The sequence below is a fragment of the Colletes latitarsis genome, chromosome 3 (assembly GCF_051014445.1).
Source record: "Colletes latitarsis isolate SP2378_abdomen chromosome 3, iyColLati1, whole genome shotgun sequence".
Lineage (NCBI taxonomy): Eukaryota > Metazoa > Arthropoda > Insecta > Hymenoptera > Colletidae > Colletes > Colletes latitarsis.
The window spans coordinates 34,745,339-34,771,938 of record NC_135136.1 but is presented as its reverse complement, the minus strand read 5'-3'; the positions used below and the strand labels follow the sequence as shown (position 1 = coordinate 34,771,938).

Genomic DNA, 26,600 nt, shown 5'->3' with positions numbered 1-26,600 from the left:
GTCGAAGGAGAACAGCGAACGTTTATTTGTACCCTGGAATCTCGTTATTGAAACAACGTCGCGCGCGATCATTCCACTTAAGTGATACAATTAAAGCTCGCGTTTTCTCACGTCGACAGCTCGATCGGTCCAAGCAATGTGTTTTTCTCGTAGCTCTCGACACCTTGACCCGAACGATCAATTGCAACGGCGCGAGGTACCTATTAGAGGATTAGACGATACTATACGTCTCTCGTGGGCGTGTTCTAAGGCGATCTGGGATTAATTTATTGGCCAATGCAATTATCCGTTACTCAATGCAGCCTCCGTGTACAAATCACGCATACCGGCGATCAACGTGTCCCGTGTCTGGTAATGGCGATGTTGATTTAAGGCACTAAGTTCGTACTATCTCGACGAAAGGTGCCCGCTACCGGTCTTAAATAATCGTTTAATTACGATCTTATTAAACGGTGCTCCGCTCGACTCGCGTCTAAGCTAATCTCGACCAGCCACGTGAACGATACTGATGCCGATAGGAGGATTGCACCGGGAACTGCGCCGACGTTTCTCCAGTGGCAAATGATAGAAATAACTGGGCTCGAAATTATACGTATTATAGAATCAATTACGGTCGCTTTAAAATCACGTCGATTACAGGCGTGTAGAAATAGTCACGCGTGGGAGGAACTGGGGGCTTCGACGAGGAACACTAGTTTACCGTATCCAGTCGATTTTCTTTTTTATTACGTACAGAGCAGCCACGTTTCACCTTTCCTGTATGCAAATTAGTCGTTTCAGTATCTTCTATCGAAACGATATTTTATGGATTATATTTACCATGGATATCATTATTACGTTATTTTAAAAGTACGTGTGTTAGTATATTTTTTAACATTTTGCCCTTTATACACTAATGAAGTTTCCCGTTTATCGAATAAGTAAATAAAAATAAAAATATTCTTTTATTTTTATATACGTCTCTATTTAGATTTCATGAATCAAATAAGAATACCGACAATAAGTGATACGCGAGATGTCCACAGTTGCTCTACAAGCTACGTAAAAATAAAAAGATTCCGGTACGGTACAGTGAACCAGTGTTTCTTGATAGATGAATGGCTCTCGGGCATGCAAATCCTTCCTACCCTACGGTAGAATGAAGCTAGATGGAAAATGCTGAGATTTCGAATGACCTAGTGTGGCAGACAATGCAGCTTCGCGAAGTTTCATATCTCTTCGAATGGAGTGATTCCAAGTGGAACAACGCGTGCTCCGTTCATAGACTTCACGAAGGACGGAACACTACATGGCGTTGAAGATGACAACAGAGCATTTATAACGCAGTCACGACTTCCTCGTATCGAAGATTAAAACTTCAAATGCATATCTGTTGAAATATTAATAAGGATTTCCACTGTTCCATTGTCTATCGAAGCATCGTCTTCGAAAACGGTGGGTCTTTTTGGGCCCAGATAACATTCATTTTTCATTCATTCTGTTTCCCTATTTTCTAAAACAATGTTTCTGGCATTCATTATGCATTCTGTGCATTCTTATGTATTCTTTTAATAAAATTCAAAAATATGTAGGACAAAATTAGGATCATTGTGTCTTCTAAGAAATATTTACTTTAACAATGAGTTCTTAGAGTTCCCGTTTGTGGGTCTCAGACTACCAAAGAAGTTTCGTTCAAATCAAGTCGAAGAACTTCCAGTATAAAACTATGAGTATCGAAGTGACCACCGATTAGCAATCATCGTTGCAAAGATGATCCAGGAGGAGGCTGATAGTAAGACGAAACGGCGCTTCCATCCAACCGTCATCAGTTCAATTGTCGGTCCGGTAGGATGGTGAGAAAGCAGCTGCCACTCGACAGGAAGTTGTCACTCGAAAACGCCATGGACCAGGCTGACGGGCCCATAAACATTTACACCGCGGCAAATAGATAGCTACTTGTGACTACGGGCTCTGTTATTTTATTCGTGTACGCCGGTGCCGGCGGAAGAATCAAACAGGGGAACCGTGGGACTTGTTTGAGACTGTGTGTACACGACGACGGAGTCTTATGGGTAACCAGCGCTCGGCGTACTAATGGCAATTTACATGACCGTCCCACGGGGCCCCTCGAGAGTGGCAGAACAAATAAATACGCGGCTAGGAACGATTTGATACACGCTGATCGCGAGTGATCCACGGCTTCGTATCTGCATAACTTCGCGTATTGTGAGCGCGCGTACGAGCATGTACGAACGCACGCGGCCCGTGCAAACGGCTGATCTATGCCTGACGCGGCCCAGTGTATGCATCAAACACGAGCGAGCTGCACGCGAAACGTTTTCATATCGTTCATTTATTTCGTGGCGTTTACCAGATATTATCGATATACCGTTCAACGGACCGTGGACGATCAGGAACGACTGTAAACTTTGGCGCGTCAAGTGCACGGATGATACTCTCATCTTTAAAAAAAATCTCTTTTGCTTTTGTTATTGGGGTTTCATCCTTATTATTCAATATCTAAACCTATGTATTCGCCAGTAAACTATTCACGTCATTGTCTTAATCAACATATTCACTAAAAATTCCTGAATCGATTTTTAGTGGCGTAATAATAATGAAAAGAAATAGGATTTGCTCGTATACATTAACCCTTTGCACTGGCTATAATACGTAGCACAGCTTTACTCAAGTTTCATTTATGATAATACAAATTGAACATAGGAAATTTATGAATAAAATTTAAATTATAGATGTATACACATTTTTGTGGGAGGTTATTTTTTTATTTTTAGAAATCACATCACAAGTTAATATTAATAGACACCCAGAGTGCAAAGGATTAATGAATAAAAGCTACTGTCGATGGATCAGTATTTGTTTTATAGATTTAATGATTCCAGAGCAGGAAAGAGGGACGCGACAGGGCAAGGTTCGAAAGATTGTGCATCGTCGCGTGATTCAGGTTCGAAAGGCCAGGGTACGACGCAGGATTCGCAGAGAAAGTTTTGTGGAACGTCTTCTACGAAAGAAAGTATTTAAGTAAATAGCATAGGCTGGTACATCGCGAGAAAACTTCTTTCCTCGTGTATGGATAATCATACGTCGAAGCTTATTTCGATCGGGCAGACAGCGAAATCGTGAGTCGATGGACCCTAGCGTGAGAGACTGACCTTATGATTGCTCGTGGATTGAGCGATGGCCCAAGGGCCTTGATACGAGGATGCCAAGTCCCGATCGCTCTCGCTGTATCTCGTCGATGTTGCGGCCTAACCCGGCCCGAGCATCTTAATTTTCGCTTCTTTCACGCGATCGTAGTCATCTTCCCGCGATACTTCCGTCGAGTACAACCGATCGGATTAGCAAAGACGAATGGACGACGGGAGGATGAAATAACGAAAGCAATCTGGCGCGGTGGACGCCGGGAGAATGTCGTTCGAATCAGGTTACTTGACGTAAGGTTGGAGACACGAAGAGGGAAATACATTGGAATCTTGTTACCAGGGCCGTAATTCTATTCCTTTGCCACCATGGATCCATATTTTGGAAAACAATTGAGAAAGTTGTCTGATACTTTATTTCTTTTGACAATTATAAAAGGTTCTGTATAGAGGATGAAACTTCCAGAAATTTGATACATTTTTGTATACTACTTCTCGACTTTTGAATTTTTGGCCATTGAAATTTCCTCGTTCAAAACTCAACTTTAAAATTTTTAATTAAATTATGAGTCTCCATATCAATTCTACTTGGTTCTATATGTATTACAAGCAACTGTAAAAATATCATTGTATTTTCTCTAGTACACTAAAGGATTCTTACCCATATAATAAATAAATTACCAACGTACTTGGGAGAATATTCTCAGCAATATTATACACACTACGGAAAAAATAATCGTTTGCAAACTATGTATTAAAGATTATTTGAAAAAAATTAACTTGGACGGAATTCACAAAATTTGAGATTACAAACAGAAGCAGGTTAAAACCAACGTGCAAAACTGGCTCAGCCAACGAGATAAAAGATTCTACTGACACGAAGAAGGTAATAGAGCGACGGGAAAAACTAGGAAAATTCGTAGCAGGAACCATATTAAAATACCAGTCCGACAGTACGCACGTTTCTCGTGGCACTATTGGCGCAGTAACCCGGTATAAAAAAACGTTGTTACGAGCAAGCATGCAAACAAATTATCACAATAGTCGCGGCGAACCCGGGGAACAACGCGTTTTTCTCCCCGGCGATATACACGGCGATCTAATTGCAACATGTGCCCGGCCACCGTTAATCTGAAACGAAATTAACCGTGCGTACCCGGCGTAACCAGCGGCGGTCGTTGTTCTTTCCGGCACGACATATGAATTATCTGCGGCTCTAACGAGCCCCCCTTATCCGGCTGAGGTATTAACTTGTCCGCATTAGCATCTGGAATCTCCCATTTGAACGATCCACGTGCCCGGGACCTCGAAACAAGTATCTATCAGCATAATGCATGCAGCGTACGAAGCGTGCTGCGGTGGCTATCGATATATCTCGTAGGAATGCGCCAATTCTGGCGAGTGGTGAAGCGAAGCGAATCGCCTTCGCGATCCCGCGAGTCCAATCGCCGGGATATCGCCGGTGCTCATAAACCACTTTCCAAGTCGTGCGCTGCCGCTCATTGTTGCACGATAACGGAGATCTCTTTCCAGATGTCTCGACGCCGTGCGTCGTATGCTAATGCCGCATACCGGTGCTCGTATTAAATTTATGGCGAATCAGAACGTTTTTCCCCTCGCTCCCGCTTGTTTCCGGAAGCAACCCGTGTCTAGATGCCCGGGCGTGAAAGTACAAGTGCGTTTGTCGCCGTGGTTTCGTTGTCGCGTATCCCGAACGAGCAACCGTGTCGCAACCGTCCATTACGCGGCGACGCGGATTTTTGCGCCGATAAATGCGATGATCGATCGCCCTGATAACGGAAATAACAACCTTGATCGCGGACGGCCCGCTGAAGAAAAATAAACGATACGACACGCACCGGTAATCGGTTAATTCCGATCGATTCGATCGGATTAGGTATCCACGGTTTTGACGGCGCGTTACGACCATTCGTCTTCCTTTCGCCTACAGGGGAGATCGTAAAAACACCTTTTTCAGTGCAATAAGAATCGTGCAATCAGCGAAGAGTTTATTTAATAAGGGTTGGAGTTTTCCTACTTTTCTTAAATTCTGTTTTTTTTTTTTTAAATTGTAACATACATTTATGTCTTCATATCGATTCAACCAACATTGCTAACAAATAATATTTACACATTCTGCAACTTTGAGTATGGAATCTGACAGCTGTCAAACTGACAGATTCTATAAATTTAGGTTAAAAATCAAATAAAAAAGAAAATCAGATGAGGTGAGGCGAGGTGTGGCAGAATTCCCCAATTTCTCCCCAAAAAATCACTTCTTTTCTCAAGCATATCTCTATAATATTCATCGTTAATATTCAGCTTCTGATTCTATTAATTTTAGTCAATTGAATGTATGTATTATAGAAATAAGCTGCCACAGAAATGACAGAAAAGATCAATTGTTTTAAATTGTTTCTGGGGCTCAGAACATTCCACTTTCCCTCAACCACTCGATTACTATGTCACCCTGTAAGGAAGTTAATAATACGAGCACAACGATTGGGCTTCTAATTGCAACAAAACGAAGATTTGATCGCGGTCCGTGGGATCAATAATTCGATCATAACGTAATAATTTTACGTTTCAAGAATGGAGCCTACTAACAAAGAATTACAGATTCCAATTTTGAATCTATGTTAGAAAATGAATGAACATGACATTACCTTAAAAATTTCAGGAACCGTTTCAAAAGAAAATATGTAATATCTTCGAAAAATTGTCGATTTAACAAACACAATGTTTCCAAATAGAATAAAATTTGTTTCGACGTGAAACACTGTCACAGGGAGACCCGCGACGAGACGCAATAATTTTTGCTCCCGTGACCTAATAAAGCACACCTGTTACACATAAATAAATCGTTCGAATCGCTTCCTACGCGCGGGGAAGTATCTGTGTTGGGTCGTCGGACGTTTACGCATCGATAGGTGACTCCGTAACGTTGATACAGCGGATCGGATACGCAGAAGCGAAGTTACAAGGTGCTCGGTGTCCGTAATGGGACACTGGGAATAAATTCCCAAGAACGCGAGAAGAGTTGACTCGAAGATTCATCGAGTCGCGCAAAAATCGTGGGACAACTCGTCGGAAACGATCGTTGCAAAAGTGGAGCGTGAACTAGATCGACCGTGGTGGATATCCTAATTAGCTGGGAGAGTGGTTCGACGCCGTGACGCCTCTATAAATCAATCGGGCGCTCTTTCCCGTGGCTTATCAATGAATAATGGCCGTCGGCGGCGACCTTTCGTAGACTGCTGCTTAATAAGTTGCTTCAAACTCAATTTATCAGCAGGCCACCTAAACGCTCGATATATCGTCCAGTGAAAATTATGCATGGAAATACGCCCCGTCGTCGTGCGCATTAATCTAACCGTACTGCCGGAAGGGAGAAGTCGTGGAATTTCAAACGAAAAAAATAACCTGGCAATGATGTTGCACGAACTTTCTCACCGTTAGTTGAGCGCGACGTTTCCCGCCGTGGGTGGTTGCAGCCCCTAGGGTGCACTCGAGTCATTCAAGGGGGCGTTAAAATGACAGCAAACTTTTCAGGGGGATGTTTGACCACATCATAGAATACGATCGTTCAAGCTCTTGAGTTTAGATTTATTAAATACACGAATCAGTCATTTCTGAACACTGTTATTTATAATAGAAGTGTGTTTTAAAAGGGACTTTTAAAATGACACAATCTGAGAAAATAGTGTTTTCGAAAATATTCTATATTCACGACATCTTTTCGAATTTTAAAGTCAAATTTTAGGTTGTTCTCTTTTTTAAAAAAACAGTGTTATTAGAAATTATGCATTCTATTGAAGCAGATTGATTCTGATAGGTTCATTAATTCACATCGTAACATAGATATTGCTTCGTAGAAAACAAATTATTGTAAGGGACTCTATATTTTCCGTTATCAATCTTCGACCCAAAATAGCAGACTGCCTCTTTAATCAATTGACCAAGAGTGCAGCTAGCGTCGTCCACTCCCACCTGATTTATCGCCCTGAGGCTAGCCACCGTATGGATTTCAGTTAGGGTCGCTGAAAAGGGCAGACGACATTTCCAACGGGCGCGTCCCTTCCACTGTTACAGAAAAAATAATGGCAGGGTTGATGCTGACTCCAACGCGAGTTATGATGCCTACTCGAAAGTTTTACTATTGAGAGTTAGTATCGTAAATAATGCCTGTGTGTCCACTTGGGACTTTCACTCCTGAAAGTACTGCTGAAATGGTAGCCCAACCCCATGTTGGGCTACCCCCAATAGTGTATTTCACAGGTGTTCACATAATTTTGTCCACACCTTGTACAATACCGATATAACACGATATTACACGATATTAAGCATACTATACGTGGTGCTTAATATTGAGTATTTCTCCACTGGCATTTCTGAACTGTTGCAATGTTGTTAAATATATACTATTACCCATGCAACGTGTCTATACGTAAGATACTTCGTTTTTCACATTCCAATTTCCAATTTTCCAATTCAGCTGGATGTTTAAATTATACCTTAAAAGAGAAGAACAAACATACTCGACGAGATACTAATTTTAAAATTAATTCAGTTTCGTAATCGAAAAAGAATACAAATTATGGCGAAAGTGATTACTTGAGGATGTTGAAGCATTGTTAGTAACGTAAAAAACATTTAAAATAGTTATTACAAATGATATTACCCGAGTAATTTATTTATTGGTTATAATGTTCTACTGAGCAGACCAATAAAACGTATTGAAAATGCTCAAACTTTAGACTCGTGCAATGCTGAAACTACTCATGTTTTCTGTACAACTGAGCTACCATTAGAGGCGGTAAAGCTTCCCCTTTAAAATGATTTTTGATTTATGTCGATCCGACTTTCCGTTTTCGAAATATCGTAATTTATGTAAAAGGTAATTTTAAAAATTTCTAAAACGTAATTTTAAAAAGTACTAAAAATACTAAAACTTTAGATGCGTGCAGTTCCGAAAGTACTAGTGTTTTATTAATAATTAAACCAGTGTTAGAAGCGGTAAGGCCTCCCCTTTAAAATGGTTTCTGAATTTTATCGATCCGACTTTCCGTTTTGGAGATATCATCGTGTAAAGACAATCGTAATTTTTTAAATTCCGCTACGTCTGACTCTCCGCCTTACGAAAGCCTACTCACGCGTATTAAAAATACTAAAAACTTTAGATGCGTGCAGTTCTGAAACTACTAGTGTTTTATTAATTATTAAGCCATCATTAGAAGTGGCAAAGCCTCCCTTTTAAAGTGGTTTTTGGTTTTTGTCGATCCGACTTTCCGTTTTCGAGATATCGTAATTTATGTAAATAGGTAATTTTTAGAAAATACCTCTTATGGCGCTTCCCGTGTTACGGCAGACTACTAACGCGCATTAAATTACTAAAAACTTTAATTACCTGCAGTTTTGAAATGATTAGCATTTTCTCCATGATCGAGCCACCGTTAGCAGCGGCAAAGCCTCCCCTTTAAAATGGCTTTTGGTTTTTGTCGATCCGACTTTCCGTTTCGGAGATATCGTAATTTATGTAAAAGTGTATTTTTCTTAATTTGACTATCTCTGTCTCCGTCTGACGCGTCGCGTCGTACCTCCTTGTCGCACGTCAGACGCGACCGAGTGACCTAGTTCCGGGCGTAGTATTTCCAAGAATTTACTACGCACTGTTTACTACTGTCACGCGCGCGAGATGAATGAACACGCGCGAGCGCACTACGAAACGTAAACAAACCCTATCTCCGAAACTAGCCACCGCATCGATGCGAAACTAAAAACGCTATATCTCTGGAACTAATTACGCTATCGACTCGTACGAACGCTCATTTTAAAGGGCTTTTCATCCCCTATCATATGAATGTAACAACTACTATAATTTATGCTATCTTCTATGTTTATTTTGACATTTACTTTGACGCTCGAATTGAAACAAAAATTGTCATATCTCCGGAACTAATAAAGCTATTGACTTGTTCGAACGCTCGTTTTAAAGGGCTTTTCATCCCCTACCATATGACTATACAAGCTACTATAATTTTTGCTATCTTCTATGTTTATTTTGACATTTACTTTGACTCTACATACCCAAGGAAGTTTCAACAATTCCGATTAATTATTGGAGGCGTTTGCTGCTTCATATTGATCATTGAGACGTTGTACCTCAACAGGGTACATTGTAATATACTAAGTGTGAATATACATATAATTAACCATACACAGTTCCACCATTTTTACTCTAAAAATTGTAATGTAATTTTTAATATGTGTATGTGGTACTTGTATAGTCTTAAACAAAGATTTATATAAATAGATTATAATACACGACAGATAAGACAGTGCGAAAATTAATTATTCAAAATAGAAATTAAAATAGAGATATTCGTCCCACACTGTCTGAGATCACTAATGCTGCTTTTATTTTCAACTAACGATATCGTACACATTACTTATTCTGTCGCTGTAAAAACAAATATTTTCTGTATCATAAAAACATACCCTTTATTTGAAATAAATTCTCAAAAAATGCTTGCTTTTCAGTAAAAATACGACTACCTTTTTAATAACGATTCTTGCGAGCAAAAGCCTCCAGAGGACAACAGGCATTATGATCGTATCGTTCTCGTATGGTTCTCGCAGGACAGGTTCATGCAACTTCGTCCTGGCCGAGTAACGCAGATATTTATCAGACGGTTATCGGATCACGTGTTACGACTCGAACCGATCGAACGCAGCGTACGCTGACAATGTTAACGTTTCTATGATTAAACGGCCTTTGCGGAGGTTGGCAGAAACTTATGAAGTTACGAAATAGGAAAGAAGTTTGCCTTGCTGCCGGACAGACGTCGTTCTCGGTTGGGAGCACATTGATAGAGCTGTCCGAGCTCGCGGGAAAAATCCATCGAGCCAGCCTAAGTGAAACGATCGAGCAAGGCAAATCGAAACAATGAACTAAAATTTTTACGCGTCCAAGTATTATCAAGGATCAGTATGGTATCAATGTTGTTATATCGGTGTACCGATACGATCAATATGTCGACATATCGACGTAATGATGTGCATACTGTTCTATCGAATTCATTCTAACTTGAGCAAAATTTTATTCTAATAAAATCAACATATTTATTCGTGACGTTCATTCATTCACCACTATATTCCTCATTTATTGAAATTTTAGTTTTCAGCAGTTGTTTAACTATCTTTTATTTGAAATTCAGAATTGTTATCTAAATAAGAATATTATATATAAAATGGATCAAAACTCATTAACCTAACTTAATCAATAATCAAGTTTCTATCAATATATTTATCATTCTAACTTTTGTACAGGGTTCAAGAAAGTATTTGGGAATCCATATTAAGACTCTCCTTTGATTATACCATTTTAGCAAAACGTAAATATTAAAATGCTTTACCTGCAAAATTTTATTTTGTTTGTTTATTGATTATACTTTCGGTAAAGAATTTTTTTCTCGAAAATGCGTAGAATTTCAGGAGTATATGTATTCACCACAAATGATTGTAATTGATAGAAGCAATCAAAAACAATTTTTCTAGAACGATTTGAAATTTTTTAATTTTATCGAAATTTCACACCCTCTCGAATTTTTTTCTCGAAAGAACGCAGGAATTTGGGGGTGTGTCTATTCACCAAAAATGATTATAATTGACCCCCGCAACTGAAAATAATTTTTTCAGAACGATTTGAAATTTTTTTTTTTCACCGAAAAATTTAGGCACCTACCCCCGTCGATTTTTCTTAAAAAATTGTTTTCCATTTTTAATAATTTTGATTGACGCCCTACAGAAAAGTTGTCTAATACTTTTTTGTAGGTACCCATGAGCACTACTTCAGAAAAAAGTTTCATTGAAATATATTCGCTATTGTAGGAGTTATGGACGTTTGAAAATTGGACCATTTTTATGGGGTTTTTCTTATTTTGCGGAGTCAAGGAACAACTTTTCGAATATTTTTACCATTTGTACATATTCTCCATCAAAATACGCGTAGTTTGTTTTTTTAAACATTAAAATCGTCCAATCGGTTCAGAAGTTATGACGTTTTAAAGATTCGCATGAAATTTTGGGCTGACATTTCTGGCCAGAAATTATATTTTCGGTAAGGAATTTTTTTCTCGAAAGTGCGTAGGAATTCGAGAGTATGTCTAATGACCAAAAAAATGATTGTAAGTGATCCCTGCAATTAAAAATAATTTTTCTAGAACGATTTGAAACATTTTAATTTTGTCGAAAAATTTCACACCTTCTCGAATTTTTTTCTTGAAAGTGGGTAGGATTTCGAGGGTATGTCTAATGACCAAAAATGATTGTAATTGACCCCCGCAAATGAAAATAATTTTTTTAGAACGATTTGGAAAATTTCTTTTTCGCCGAAAAATTTAGGCACCTACCCCCTGTCGATTTTTCTTAAAAAATTGTTTTCCATTTTTAATAATTTTGTTTGACACCCTACAGAAAAGTTGTCTAATACTTTTTTGTAGGTACCTATGAGCACTACTTCAGAAAAAAGTTTCATTGAAATATATTCACAATTGTAGGAGTTATGGCTGTTTGAAAATTGGACCATTTTTATGGGGTTTTTCTCAGTTTACGAGCTCAAGGAGCAACTTTTCGAATATTTTTGCGATTTGTACATATTCCCCATCAAAATACGCGTAGTTTGCTTTTTTAAACATCAAAATCGTCCAATCCGTCCAGGAGTTATGGCGTTTTAAAGATTCGCACGAAATTTCAGTGAAAGATATCAATGGTATGGTCAGACATGAAATTTTCGGTAATGAATTTTTTTCTCGAAACTGCGTAGGATTTCGGAGATATGTTTATTCACCAAAAATGATTCTAATTGACCCCTGCAGCTAAAAATAATTTTTTCAAAACGATTTGAAATTTTTTTTTTCGCCGAAAAATTTACGTACCTACACCCTATTAATTTTTCTTAAAAGTTCGCTGTTGATCTTTAATAATTTTGTTTCACCCCCTATAGAAAAGTTGTCTAATACTTTTTTGTAAGTGCCCATAAGCTCTACTTCAAAAAAAAGTTTCATTGAAATATATTCACTATTGCAAGAATTATGGCTGTTTGAAAATTGAGCCATTTTTATGGGGTTTTTCTCATTTTACGGGGTCAAGGAACAACTTTTTCAATATTATTAGAATTTCTACATATTCTTCACTAAAATACGCGTTGTTTGGCTTTTGAAACATTAAAATCGTCCAATTCGTTCAAAAGTTATGACGTTTTAAAGATACGCAAGAAATTTTGGAGTGACAGTTCTGGCCTGAAATTATATTTTCGGTAAGGAATTTTTTTCTCGAAAATGGTTAGGATTTCGAGGGTATGTATATTGACCAAAAATGATTGTTAGTGACCCCCGCAACCAAAAGTAATTTTTTCAGAATGAAAGTCCGTAAGGTGTAAGGTCTACTCGTATACCTGGTCCGTGGTATCGAGTTGCCGGGAACGCACCGCTGAGAGATACCTTCTCGAGATAAATCGTGCCACGCGGAACGACAAGTGGCGCGCGTTTCTATAAAGCACAATTTTCTATAACGAGCAACCAACCACGGGGTCTCCAAGACACGCAGATTGCGGATCTCGTTTTATTATCGCGTGGTGGCCGTAGTTAGTATTGGCGCGTAATGCGTGTCCTTAATGCGTATCTCTCAGGAAGCTGCGCGTAGTCGATAACTATCGAGGCAGAGGAAGCATGCGACCACGGTTCACGGATCCTCGCGCCACGCTCGTGACGGAGGAAACGCTGGAAGAAGGGAAATAGAGAGATCGGATAAGCTGGCTGTCCACGAGATAGACGACAGACCAATTATGTTGCTGGCGTGAAACTCGCTTTGCTTTGCGCGTTATGTCTGTATAGAACGAAGCGTAATGCTTGATCGAGCGTTCTCGAGCGCGAGCAACAGCCGGAGAAATCGTCAATGTATCGGGGCATTAGCATAATACGCGCTTCTATTTCGATGGAAACGCGGAAAGAATGTGGAGCACGTCGCGGTCTTGCACGGAATACAACTTGTTTCAGAAATACGTGCGAGTACTTGATAAACTGAATCTACACTTGGAAATAAAAAAATACTCCTTAGTTTTCCTTATACAGCGCAGATAATATCACTGACTGTAGGATTTGTTGATAATCTAAATTCACCTCAAATGAGTCTATTAGAATTTTATGATAGAAAACAAGTGATCAATGAAGATTATGAAATGGATTTGAGATGGTTTCATGTTGTAATTTTTCATCGTCGATTTCGTTAATTTATAATAGAGCGTAGCAACGTAACAGCCGCGGTTTGAAATTTTGTAAGGCGTCCCGGAGGCGTTCGCTTCGAATTTCCCACACGGATGATCACGGCCCTCCAGATAAGCGTTTGATCGTCGGGAAGATTTGTCGGGCTGCGCGGCTGGCGGTCGTCCAAACGAATCCCCTTTATTTTTTCCACGGACCGGAAACACAACGAAAAGAAACGAAAAATCACTGGAGAGGGGGGAGGAAGGGATAAAGAGACGGCACCGTGGGGTCGTAATTTCGTAAAACTGCCTCGTAAAAATAAGGTCGCACGACGCTCGGATAATATTAAGCGAGCTCCTACGCCGGTGAGCGTGGATATGCGCGTGCATTAGCATAAGCCTGGTATGCGAGATAGTCGCGCGTAGGCGTGTATAGATACGAGCTGACTCGAGTGTAAAAAAACTGGAAAGAGAGTAAAAAGAATGCCGACAAAGGGGGGGAGAGAGGCGAGAGAAAGGAGGAATGTCACGGAGGAAAGGATGAAAAGAATCGAGCGCGAAGAGCGAAAGCGCGAGGGTGGCTATTTAGCGACTTGTCGCGTCGTTGTAACGAATTAGGAACGCGAACATTGTCGAACTATTTTTAATTTAATTCTTTAGACCACTCAGCAACGATCGTTTCAAGAATATTGTGAAGGGAACAACGTTCGTACGAAAGGTTCATTAAAGATGCAAGAGTTTAACGTCTCGCTGAAATTTAAGTTTTAGAATATCTTTTTACGTTTAGATTTATGTGGAAATCTGCCTGTTTAGTAAATCCTGATTTAGAGTCATTCTAATTTATAGCGAAGGTGGAGAAACCTTGAGCGAAGAATGTTCGTTAGAAAGTCACTGTGTATTTATTATATATATACATATTTTTCAGTGTAAATATGTACCTCCAGATTATGCTAAAAATTAATTTGAACGTTAACGATCGTTATTTTAAGCCCCTTATAAAATAGAATAAAAACGCTTGTACTGAAATTCGTAAATCAACACGCGACTATTGTTGCTCAAGGTCTGGTAGTCTGTTTTCCAATGATAATATTCCACTGAAAAAAATGTACGATAAGTTTGAAGTCTCAAGAAATATAACCTTAACAAGAATTGATTGCTTATTGCAATATTTGCGATTCCAAACAAATAATGTTCTCGTCTTACATTTTTCCTGTCACGAGATGCTTAACCCCTCGCCGTACAACGACGAGTCTGACTCGTGACAAGTTCTTAATGTAAAGTTTAACAATCATGAGGCAATTATTTGTCATCAAGTCTTATATATTCAACACATTTTTACATTCATGAGGTATTCGTAAAACAAATCTATTCTTTTTCGTGGTCGTTCTTTGTACGAACTAATTTAAATAAAATTAAATAGTATACGTTTGAAAAATTACATTAAATCGTACGTCAAGGGGTTATAAAGTGCTCAAGTTAGGCCACCATTTGTATCTTTTTCTTCCAAATAATTCTAAACTGTGCCGTGAACTTGGGAAGGTTAAGAACCACTGCCACGGAAAGAAAGAAGAAATACTGCCTCGTGGCGTCGTTTAACAGTGGAACCGGAGCACCAGGAAACTATTTCCGACGTGTAAGCAGCGTCGCTTGGTAATAAACGACGTTTCCCGGTGATCCTAAGGCGCGTGGAAGCGCGGGACGTCTTCGTCGCGAGCGCGAACCCCGGGCATCCGCGGCGCGGGTAAACTGGTACCGATAAAGCGAGAACTGTAGCCGCGTAAAGATAAGGTGCGCGAGATAAGGTAACTCCGCGATTTAAACACTCCCGCTGCCGTTGGCACGGATCTCCTCGTAGACGGGAACTTAACGCCACGCCTCATTTACATTTCCATCGGTGCCTCTTTAACGATTCGCGATAAAGCCACGTTGCTCAATGACTCCCCATCTTTCTCGATTACTTTTTTCGATAATGTCTTCGCGAGGCGTCGGGTTCTACCGTATACCCCCGAGAGACTGAGTTTAGATCCAATAGAATATACGACATTCAAATAGGAAACGGTAAACAGGTTGTCTTATCTTTCAGTTCGATTGAAAATTGCATCTAATAAGCGATTTTAAACTCATTTTGTTGGAAATAAACGTACTCAGATCCGAATAAAAGGACGATATTAAGATATGGGCACGTTTTTGGTTGGTCTTGGTAAACCAAAGTATTTCGTAACATAAAACTTTTATAAACCATCACCAATGATGTGAAGAGGAAAGACCGAATAATCATGACAAGATTACGAACAGGACAGTGTTAACTCACCAACCTGTAACCTATGCAAGAAAATCATAACGACCAACAGCTATTTTTGTCTTTGGACAAAAATACAAGATAACATCACCTATAGTTTGTCACAGAAACATATAGAAAATACCCTGAAATATCTAAAAGAAATCAACACCTACCACAAAATATAACCACACCAAAAGAAGAGAAAACATGAATTTAAAAAAAAAAAATGAAAGTATTTCGTAGACTGCCAAATTGGAAAATCTATTTACAAAACAAGGTTTGAACGAGGGTGGTTCCTTAATTTGAAATTTCTTGGCTATTTTTGGCTAGCACAAACTAGCTCGATAGCAACTATTTTGTAGCGTTTCAGTGTCATTCTCAAGGTTCCATTTCACGACGTTCAATCTGGAATATTGACGCCTTCTTTCGAACAAGTACCACTAAAAATTGTATCCGGTTTATTTCATCTCTTGTTTATTGCGAGTACGTGACATTTATGACTTCTCAAGTGGACGTCATTATAAGCTGCGTCTCGCTTCGTGCCATAAATTTCACTAGGAATTTAAATGGTCATGCTCTGTTAACGGAGTTAAAATACAAACGTTAACTTTCGACCAATAAAATATATTTGATCTATATTTCACTCGTTTAAAAAACCTTGATTATAATATTGTAACATCACGAACTCAGCATACAGAAAATACATAGCTTCTCAATAACATTAATTAAATTCTAGTGAAAAGGAAAAGGTTCGTTCGATGTAAACAGAAAACCCCGTTTAATTTTTTTGAAAGCACAACGGTCTGATAAATTCTGTTTTCCTTAATTTATAAACGATTCGTTTGAATTGTACCCTACAGATTAGCCACCCTTGGGGATCGAGAAGCCCTAGTTGCACGCGCCTATGCGATCCTGCGATCCTGCGAGCTGTTCGCCGGGCGTCGCGGCGTAAAAAATTGTAACGATAGCCTCGTACGTTCTGCGTCGTTTATCCGTTGGGATTATAGAGTATCCGCGGTATCTGTGGACCGCTTTCCTTATATGTTCGCTTTTCCTCCTCGTTCGCCGTCTCCTTCTCGCGTTTTTTCTTTCCTCTCCACGCTCTCCTTCCTCATTTCCCTCGGTTTTTAACTCTTTTTTCACCATGGCTGGCTCCGTACCTCAGACGCTTGTACACACCTACACGCGACTATCCCGCGTATCGGGCTTATGCTAATGTATATGCATTCCAACATGCCCGGACTCGGGTATATAATTAATGATACCTTGTTCTCGCGAGGACTTCTTTTTATAGGCGGCTTTAGAAAATTATTCCTACATTGTTCGCGACCTCGTTCGTTACCGCGTTCCCGTGTCGAATATTACCAACGATCGGACCCCTAATAAGAATGTCATTCCGCTCGTTGGCCAACGTAAGCCTGAAATTGATCGCGTGTCGCGCTCCAACTTACTCGAGCATGTAATAAGGTTCTGGATTCGACGGCTCCGTCGATTGCTCGGATGATCTTCCCTATAAATTTCTTCTGCTTCGCGCGCAACGTTTCACGGGAATCTTGAAAACACGGAATCCGCTATGAGAAACAAACTTTTCGCCTACGTCGACCGAATAAAATTTCATTCAAATTAAATTCTGGTATATTAGTAACGCGTTCAAATTTGTGCTTCGTTAATTCGTTATTCGAAATTTTGATCTCAAACAGAAGTTTAAAGGTTCTTTGTAATAATAGGGCGAATGGAACACTAATTTCCTTGATCATGTTTTGAAAATTTTATCTTATATTACTCTCACTGCCAGAGTCTAGCACAATTTCCTCAGGAACTCTACAGTTGAGGTATTAGATCATCGTGGATATGTTTTACATCCTGTCCAGTACCAGTTATTAAACTCAATACAAAAATGAATAAATATTTTTGAGATTCACTGGATCTCATATCGTCAGAGTCTAGTATAACTCCCCAAGAAACATAACTCTCCGTAGCAAAATTCTATAGAGAGTGGCAGATCAGTGCTCAGTGGTACCAAGGCTAAAAGCTTATATAACCTCCTGGTGTGAATGGACGCGATCCACCCCTTGGCTCCGTCACTGCCGGGGAGGTTATTGGACTCTGTATAACTGGCGTTTTCTTTGTTATCGAGAGAGGAACGGGTTTGGAGAGACCCACTTGACCCTAGCCTCGTAGCAACTGCATGGAAGTTTACTCTTGGGTGCTTTTTACCGTCGAAAGCTAGCACAACTCCCCCGGGGGCCTGACAGTGGACACCAGGCATTATGAAAGTCTGCACAAAAGAAGCTAATACCCAGACAGCGATTCTCTGGAACGCGACTACGGGCGACACGCTGCGTTCGAGCGCGTTTATCAGCGACGATGGCAAAATCCCGCTGATAGTGCAGAAATCTTAGCCAACCAACGCGAAGGATAAAGCGTGGAATTCGATGACTTCGCGAGTCCAGCGTCATTGTAACGATAGGCTCGAGTTTCATTGCGCACGGGCAACCCAAAGCCGTATTTTATAGGTATTTTGATAACTGCCCGCGTCAAGCTATAAAACTGCGGACGTTTTACAGCCGTTTCGGGACGACCGGTGTTTTTATGCGACGACAACGCGTTTACCACGGGATTATCGTGAACGACATCGTAGGTGGGAAACCAATCGTATGGTCGAGTCGAAAGCATACGCGTACAGGTGATTTTCGAGAACGCCAGAGTTTATATGAATTCTTCTGGTTGAACGTAGAAATTGAAATCTTACTCTGGCCAACAAATTTTATACAGCTCAGGTAAAAGGTTGTTGAATATCAGACGTAAAAGTCAACGAATATAATTTCTAAATATTACATAATTTTCTAAGACGAACCTCAGGGTCCAAGACGTTAATAAATATGTAGCTAATTGCTTGTAACACCTGATAAAGTGTTAATATTCCATATCTACCAAGAAAATATAAACATTGTGTTCTATACACTAACTCGTAAAATTGAAGAAAAAACAAATATGTTACAAAGGAGCTATTTAAAATACATTTTTGCAAACAGTAGTTCCACTTATGTTAAATACGATAAATTTGGATTTCTTGGTAGAAATGTAAGCGTGAATCTTTTGTAACGAAATATTGAAACCGACGAGGACCGCGAAGAGTTAAGAATCGATCGTGCTGTTACGCCAATGCGCTTTGGAACTTACGGGCATTAGCATACGCTTGGTATGCGAGGTAGTAATGCGTAGGTGTATATAGACACGGGTTACTCGAAACACAAAAATGGCAAAGGTGGCGAGGAATGGAGAAAGGGAAACGAAAACCAGAGGAAGCGGTGACGAATACTCGCGTAAAAACGCTTCGACACCGGCGATCGACGTATCCACGCTCGTGTTCCTATTATGTGGCAGGCTCCGGGAGCTGGTTTTATTCGCGTCTCGCGGCAAGAGGCACATCGACGACAGCTAACAATACTTAGTAGCACGTAGAAGCACGTAAGTGCATGGAAACGCGTAGTAACGCCGCTGGAACTCGAATAGCTTCTATAAGGAACGCGGTAAAGCAACACCGATAAAGCGGGAACCGTGGTTGCGTAAAGATAAAGCAGCCGATATGCTTCTCGATTTAAACGTACCGACGTACCCGACGCGAGCATTCGTCCGCGCGAGAACTTAACGCCATGTCCAATTTGCATTATCATCGGCTTCCCCTAACGATCCGAGATACAACCGCCTTGGCATAACAATTCCGTTTATTGCGGGCCCGTTTATGTCTGTATGTCGCACATCAGATCCTTGGGCGACTACAAGGGTTCGCGAGCCGCTGGGTGATTCATTCGAATGATATACTTTCTTACGAGTAGCAACACCCAACTGCACGTTTTATAATCGATTACTGCACAGCGATAATAATACATGCTCGAAATGCTGAAACTATTGCTGTATGATAATAGTTCACCAGTTGAGAAGGTTTAAAGCGTTCATTGTATAGTTAATATTAATTTTATTGTTAAATTTTAAACTATAAACTTTGTTATAGTATTGGATTATATTTTATTATATTGCCGAGAGTTATATTTGTTTAGCATTGAAAATAAAAACTAGGATCGAACCCGGGTCACACGGATTCGTAGTTGAGTACTTTACCATTGCAGCCACGACCTCCTACACTGTGAATTGTATTTAGAAGCGTAATAATGAAATTTATAGAATACTTTTGAGTTTTTTTACCCTCCTAATATTTAAAAATGGCTACCTCCTATAGTAACCTCAGAGTTTCCAGCTTCAAATTGAAGTTGCAATCTAGGACTTACCGAGGCAGGTGATTGCATGATCGGCTGGCGGTCGTAGGACGTTTCGAGCCCAGGCTGCCCTCAAGACCTCGAGGGCACAGGGTGGTCCACCGACCATCAGCACGCCAGGTGACACGTGACCCTTGTACCTGAGTTGTCGAGTCGCGTCCACCAAGGCTGCGTTCCACCAGCACTTAGAGTTCGCCTCCAAGAAGCTCTGAAACAAACAAATTCACGAACCAATTATTTCAACGAATATTTCCTAAATTTCTTACACATATTAGAGTTGCACGTGGCCTGTGTCCCGTCACTATGGAACATTAGAATTACTGTAAATGTACGAGAGGCAATTTATTAATTCATAAAGGGTTATTAGCGATGTTTGCAAAGATAAGACTCGAATCTTTCCACTTTTCCACGTAGTTTTTATCGAACCTAGCGAGCATTTTACTACAGAGACTAGAACAAAAGCCTAATAACTAGTACAAATTGGACATTGGTAATTTGTAAAATACAAATACTTCATCAGCAACTTTACTTATCTCGTTTGTTGCTCGTACGAGGTGGTTCGAGTTATTTGTCGGCGCACCATGTGCTATATCCATAAAGCCTGAATGATTAAATCAACCACGGACAAAGCAACAAGCCCTATCTTTCTTTCTCGCGTTGTGGTAACATATGAACGTCGAGCATAACTGCCATGAATTGTCGGCTACAACGTAACACCGATACGTCTTCCATTATCGGGATGACGGTCGTAGACGAGATAGAATCTTGGGATTCATCCTCTAAAATACGGCTAAGCCGCTAAGTGTTTACTGCCGCGGGGGCTGCTAGGCGTCTCGCCCTTCTCGTAACTTCCAGCGAAACTGTGCCACCCTCACAGTCTTCCTCAATCCCCGTCTAGTTACGACCCGTTTATTTACAGGGTGTTTCATAACACGTGACACTTGCTTTAGAGATAAAAGGTGATACTAGAATAACGAACGAGGTTTATAGAAGCATTTATTTGCTTAGTCTTAGCACGAAAGATTAAGGAAGCAATGATTTCGAGCCACAAAAAATAAAGAAATATACAAAACAGGTTGAAAATTAAATTGTCTACTCCAAGAGTGAGCGTAAAAAATGTTAGAATAATTAATGATACAAAAAGAAGAAAAGACTCCAATTTTTTAAGGAATTAACTTTTGAAACTTTCTTTTAACCGTTTCGTTGGCTTCCAGAAGATTAGCGAAGGCAGATTAGATGTTTGCTTCGGCTCCTGAGAAATTCAGCGCCTGACTACATGCAGTCACGAATTAATTCGCAGGGCGAGAGGTTAATGGGAGATTAACAAGTCAATCTCATGTAAATTTCTTCAGCAGTCAATTGCATTGGGTTGGCCCATAAGTTCGTACAGTTTTCATTTTATATTGAATGTAACAGGACATTTGTGTATGTATAGCCTCAAGGCTGACTCCCACTATGAGTAACGTCAGTGTCAATTCAGACGACGCCTCGAATTAACAGCGTATATTCATTGTGGTATTTACAAAAGAATATTTATCGATACTAGACTTTCCAGGGACACAAGAATGGCTATAACTTGAAAACAAGGTTAATTTTTCATTGCTTTTTTTTTATTTACCATTGACAGAAGAACCACGTGTATGGAGCACCCTGTATATCGACAAGCCGCTATGGGGACCGAATAAGCCAGACAGTGTTCGTAAACGAATGGCCCCGCAGGATTTTCACCGACTATTTGACCGAACCAACCCCCTTTTCTTTCGTCTACGATGGCGTCGTTCTCTTTACTGCCGCCTCGTTCCCTCCATTTCACCGTAAACCGTGAAATTAGTGAGAAGTGTCCAAATCGATCGACCGATACGATCCACCGTGATTTATCGCGGCCTTTGTGCAGACGGAACAGTGCATTATGCTTTTGTCCCTTTCATGATGTCCGTCTCTACTCGAGATAAGAGGAGGAGTCACGTGTGACCAGTAAATCATACAATTTCATACGCCAGTCGGAGGGTTTACTGGAATCGGGAATTAATCGTTCCCGGTGTACACAAAGGTGTGTAAAATGTTTATGTAATCCGATAGAAAGTTGATCTCTCCTTACGCAATGTATTACAAGAAAGACAAGGACTCGATTCGGAAATTTTACTGATAATTATGCTTGGTCTTTTTATTTACTGATCCATTATAGAGAAAAGCATCGTGATAAATTTCTGTCAAGGAAACATAACTTTTAACGATCGGACGTGAGCTCACGTAAAATTATATGTAATTGATTATTTTTACTGATTTCTGTTGTCCTATTATCAGATGAAGTTTCACTGTCACTATTACCTTCACTATCAGCTCGTGAAAGACTTCTTTATTTTCTGACGACTGTTCTTTACACGTTATAATGCGTTCAAATGACGATGATCTAAATTTGAACAGGGCCTAGAATACGACTTGACATTTATAGGTCTCACGGAATACTGTCGAGAAATAGGTCCTCTGAGTCTTGTTCGATTTTTTATTGCTCTAACATAAACACAAGCGGGTCTAGAGTGGGCTCTAAACAGACCTGGGCGCGTTAAGATCCTTTCATCGTATTTATTGCTCTGTTAATTTGCAAAATATTGCGATTTTCCTATCTTAATACACTATACAAGTAGCACGCTTCGACCATTCTACTGGAGGCATGTCTCTTCGATAAAAAATTCTTTAATAAATTAAAACATTTTTATCGTAGCATACATTCTTTTTTTCCTTTCCCCATAAATGGTAATTAAAGTGTCGAGGATATCTCGAGATTCGTTAATTCTAGATAACGAACCGTACACTTTCAGCACGTACACATGGCTTGAACCTCGTTTAAAATTTTATTGCCACCAACTTAATTACATACACAACATTTCTAGCAAGAAGCATTATCGCGAATCTTGTACGTTCCCTTTGGCATTTTGTCTATTTATTTAACAAACGTTATACAATCAACTAGCGGTACTTTGACATCGTTAGTATCTTCTTCGAAATGCCAACCGATCTTTTAAAACCGTTTAATTTCAAACGGACGTTTTACCGTATCCGTTATTATCGATTATCTCGCGACCAATTTGGTACAGAGAGTTCCACAACTTTTCCTTCTGCTTCTTCGTCCTCTGTTCGCGCATTAAACGCGAAGTTCGCCGAAGGACCCTCGCCATGCTCTGCCTCGCTGCACCTGACAGGACATTTTTCACCTCGAACCCCGATCGAATACGCTCGACGCCGATCCTCCCACAGGCGTCGCGAATAATTCCACCGTGTATCGACCGTAATGGCTCTTGTGCTCACCAACTGTGACTCTTTCGCGAACGGCACAGAATTTTAAACGAAAACCACAAGAGTTAAACTGTTATTACCTTAGAGTTTGAAAATGACACAAAGAGCTTGAGAACAAATTAATTTCGAATTCATTAAATTCAACGTACAAAATTCTTTGCGTATGAATTTTGATTCTGGATTTATTTTTAGCAAAGGGAAGTTGTTAATTCGATTCTATTTCATTTGAAACACCAAATTCGATCCTTCGGGTCCTCCCGTGATCCAACATCGACGTTTTTAGTATATTTTTATTATGTTCCTATGCATCTTCCTTTCGATTTCGATTTCATTCCATTTTGCGGTTTTTGTGCCTAAAAATAGTTACGATGCAGAAAGTGTTCTCGTAATCGGCGTCCCGTTAACCGCAGGAAGCGTCGAGTTTAAGCTCGCTACAGGAACCGAAAGCAGCGATTACATCCAGCCGCGAAATCGCTTTCTTCCGATCGCAACGTGCGCACCAGAGCAAGAAAAATGAGGTTTCGCCAGATCGGAGGATGTCTCGAAGGGGATCGGGAAAAGAACGTGTCTCGCGAAATCGATTCTTGGCGCGTTCACTGCCAAGACCAAATCCCTCAAATTATCCAGGAAAACGAAACTTTGGTTTTGGACAATTGGAAAATAGTTACAATTTGTCATAGAACTTATTTTTGCAGCTACAAAATTCGAGAGTGCTATCTGGATTTACTTGCATCGCCCGACAAACTCGAACAAAGATAATGCATACGATCAACGTTCGTTAGGCTTCGATCATCAATTATAAGCGATTGAAAACGATCGCGAAAACTTTCCCAGCGGTCGAAAGATCCGTTGAAGGTCGGTAGGTTGATCCGCGGGAGCGGTTGCGCCGGACGAGAAGAGAAATCTGACAAACAACTCACGTGGGGGTTCCACCCCTTCAGCGACAGAGAGTTGAGCCAGCACCTCCGACATGAAGTTCAACGCTTCCTCGTAGTCCTGCTCACAAGACAGGAATCGCTGATCCTGGATGTACGGCAGAGTTTCCGTAAGCTTTCCCTCGCTGAGCGACACGATCTTGGCGTCCAGATCTTGGCATTGCGCGAACTTCTCCTTCAGGGAGGCGATTCTGAATTGGACCACAGTCCGTGTCATCTTGTTCTGACCCATCTTCTTGAGGTTGGATAGGGCCCGAGAAATCGAACCCATAGTTTGGTTTTGCTTGGCCATAAACTCGTTCAGAGCTGACACGGTGATCGAGAGTTGCTCGGCTTCTTTGAGCGCGATAACGGCCAGTGAAATCCCGAGAGTGTTCCGTGACTCCAAAATCCGGCTCGAAGGACCAGAAATATGTGCGAGATTCGATGGAACGATTTCCGAGTCGATATCTCTCTGCACGCGGGTGGATGATGGTACGAGGAGGAAAGATGAGGTACAAAAGTATGGGACCGATATCACTAGCGGAATAGAAATCACTGTTTATTTCGAGTGGTCCGGTCAGCGGCGATACGACAACTGAGCTCAGTATCGAAGCGTTTCGGCTCGGTTCGATTCAAAACCGGGAGCAAAAAATTTGTCGCACGGTAAACACCGGTAACCGTCCTGACGGCAGTTTGTTTACTGGTCTAACCGTCTCGCGCGTCGCGTCCGTTATTGTCTTAATAACGGCGAATCCGAAACACTATACGTTTGAAAAATTACATTAAATCGTACGAAGGGGTTAAAGGAAGCAATTCTGGAGGTATAATCATTCAAAAATTTATGAAAACATAATCCGTGTTTAGTCTAAATTGTATTATTGAATACTCATAGTCGGTTATTGCCAAAAAAATGCCACATGAACGTTGAACCGATAATAAGTAAGCTTGAAAGAGTAGGTCGAAAGTGACCCAGCCTCGACATCCAATTGTTAAAATTGGAACAAAATGCATCTTACGCAATCGAGAGAGTCTCAAGTGTCAAAAACTACGGTTTAGCAATCTCGTATTGCTGTCCCTTGGGGGTTGTCGAACGTTGCACTCCGGCCAGAGAATCGTAAGATCCTTGTTCATCCTTGGGGACGCCTTGTCACGGATAAATCCGTTAAATCATCGCATTAAGTAACGCCTTAATGAAAGGAGAAATGCTCTTGTTCTGTTGATTTCGTAACGCGATGGTGATCGGCAAGGAAGCGTTGTCGTCGTTGATCATCGGGCGTGACTTTTCTCTATTTTCCCCGATCGGATCGGGGCACAGAGGCCCCGAGAGACCGTATCGAGGCGGGGAATCTGCGACAGGAGCCGCGTAAATCGTAGATAAGAGTTCCGCGTAACGATAGGAACGAGCGTCTTTGCGTTTCACCGATTGAAAATCGTTCTACAGTTAACGGGGCGGGTTTTGCTTCCGAACGATGAAACATTCCCGTCAAATTATAATCTCCGATCGAACTGGAGCACCCGGCTCTCGTTTTGTGTCTGTGCAATCGACCAGCGAGAAATTCCCCTAGCGGAATCGAGACGATCACTGGACCAAGAAGCTCCAACGTATTTTAAAATATCGTCGAACGTTGCAAAGGATAACTGCTTCTTCGACTGCGTTGTATGTGTTCTCGTAAGCCGAGTAAGGAGGCTCTTTTGCAAGAATATCCCCCGTTTTCGCGAGGAATGCAGGAAGCGATCCACTCGACAGCTTGCCAAGTCGAGGATTCAAAAATAAAAATTCGATAAATTATAAGAGACAGAAAAGAAGTGGTCGAATAATATTATTAACACTTTGATTACCACGTCACTCATATAAGAATGACAGGATTTTCCCAGTATGGAACTAGGAAAATTAATTCTCTGTTGAGGGAAATTTGGATGAGACTTGTAAATTTTAGCAAGATTACAAAAATAAATACTGAAATAAATTTTAAAATTAAAATTTTAGTCCTCCAAAATATTGTACGGTTTTCATCTGGCAGTGAATATGTTAGAGTCCAACCACAACTAGCGACGTTGCGATCGTCCAAGCTTTAAGAGGGTTGGAAGTTTACGAAGGATTTTACGCCGTGAAAATGGATTTATTATGGAATATCAGAAAATAGTGTTTCCGGACAGCCGTACACCATATTGAACTCGACACAGCAGTATTTTCCTCGACGTCTAAGAATTCCAGAGGGTAATTCTTGGAAGAGAAAGCAAAACTACCATGCAAAACATACTACACGTGTAGTTAGACAGTTAGACCCACCGCAGCGCGCATCTGCCGATCACCCGTAACACGTCCACCTTCTTGTTGACACTAACTACCAATAGCACAGACCAGACGTTTCTATCAAGAGCATATTCACACCTCCGGAGGCAGTTAACAAGTCAGAAATACAGCGCAAG

General features: G+C 40.5%; 1 protein-coding gene across 3 annotated transcripts in view; it reads right to left on the bottom strand.

Moving 5' to 3' along the window:
* Positions 1-26,600, bottom strand: part of Knockout (Stork-head domain-containing protein knockout) — a 235,492-nt gene that overhangs the window by 39,570 nt on the left and 169,322 nt on the right. For all 3 annotated transcript variants that reach the window (XM_076762167.1, XM_076762165.1, XM_076762168.1), the window contains one exon: positions 19,972-20,167. In XM_076762167.1, coding sequence (XP_076618282.1) covers positions 19,972-20,167 — 196 coding nt within the window. The remainder of the gene's footprint in view (positions 1-19,971; positions 20,168-26,600) is intronic.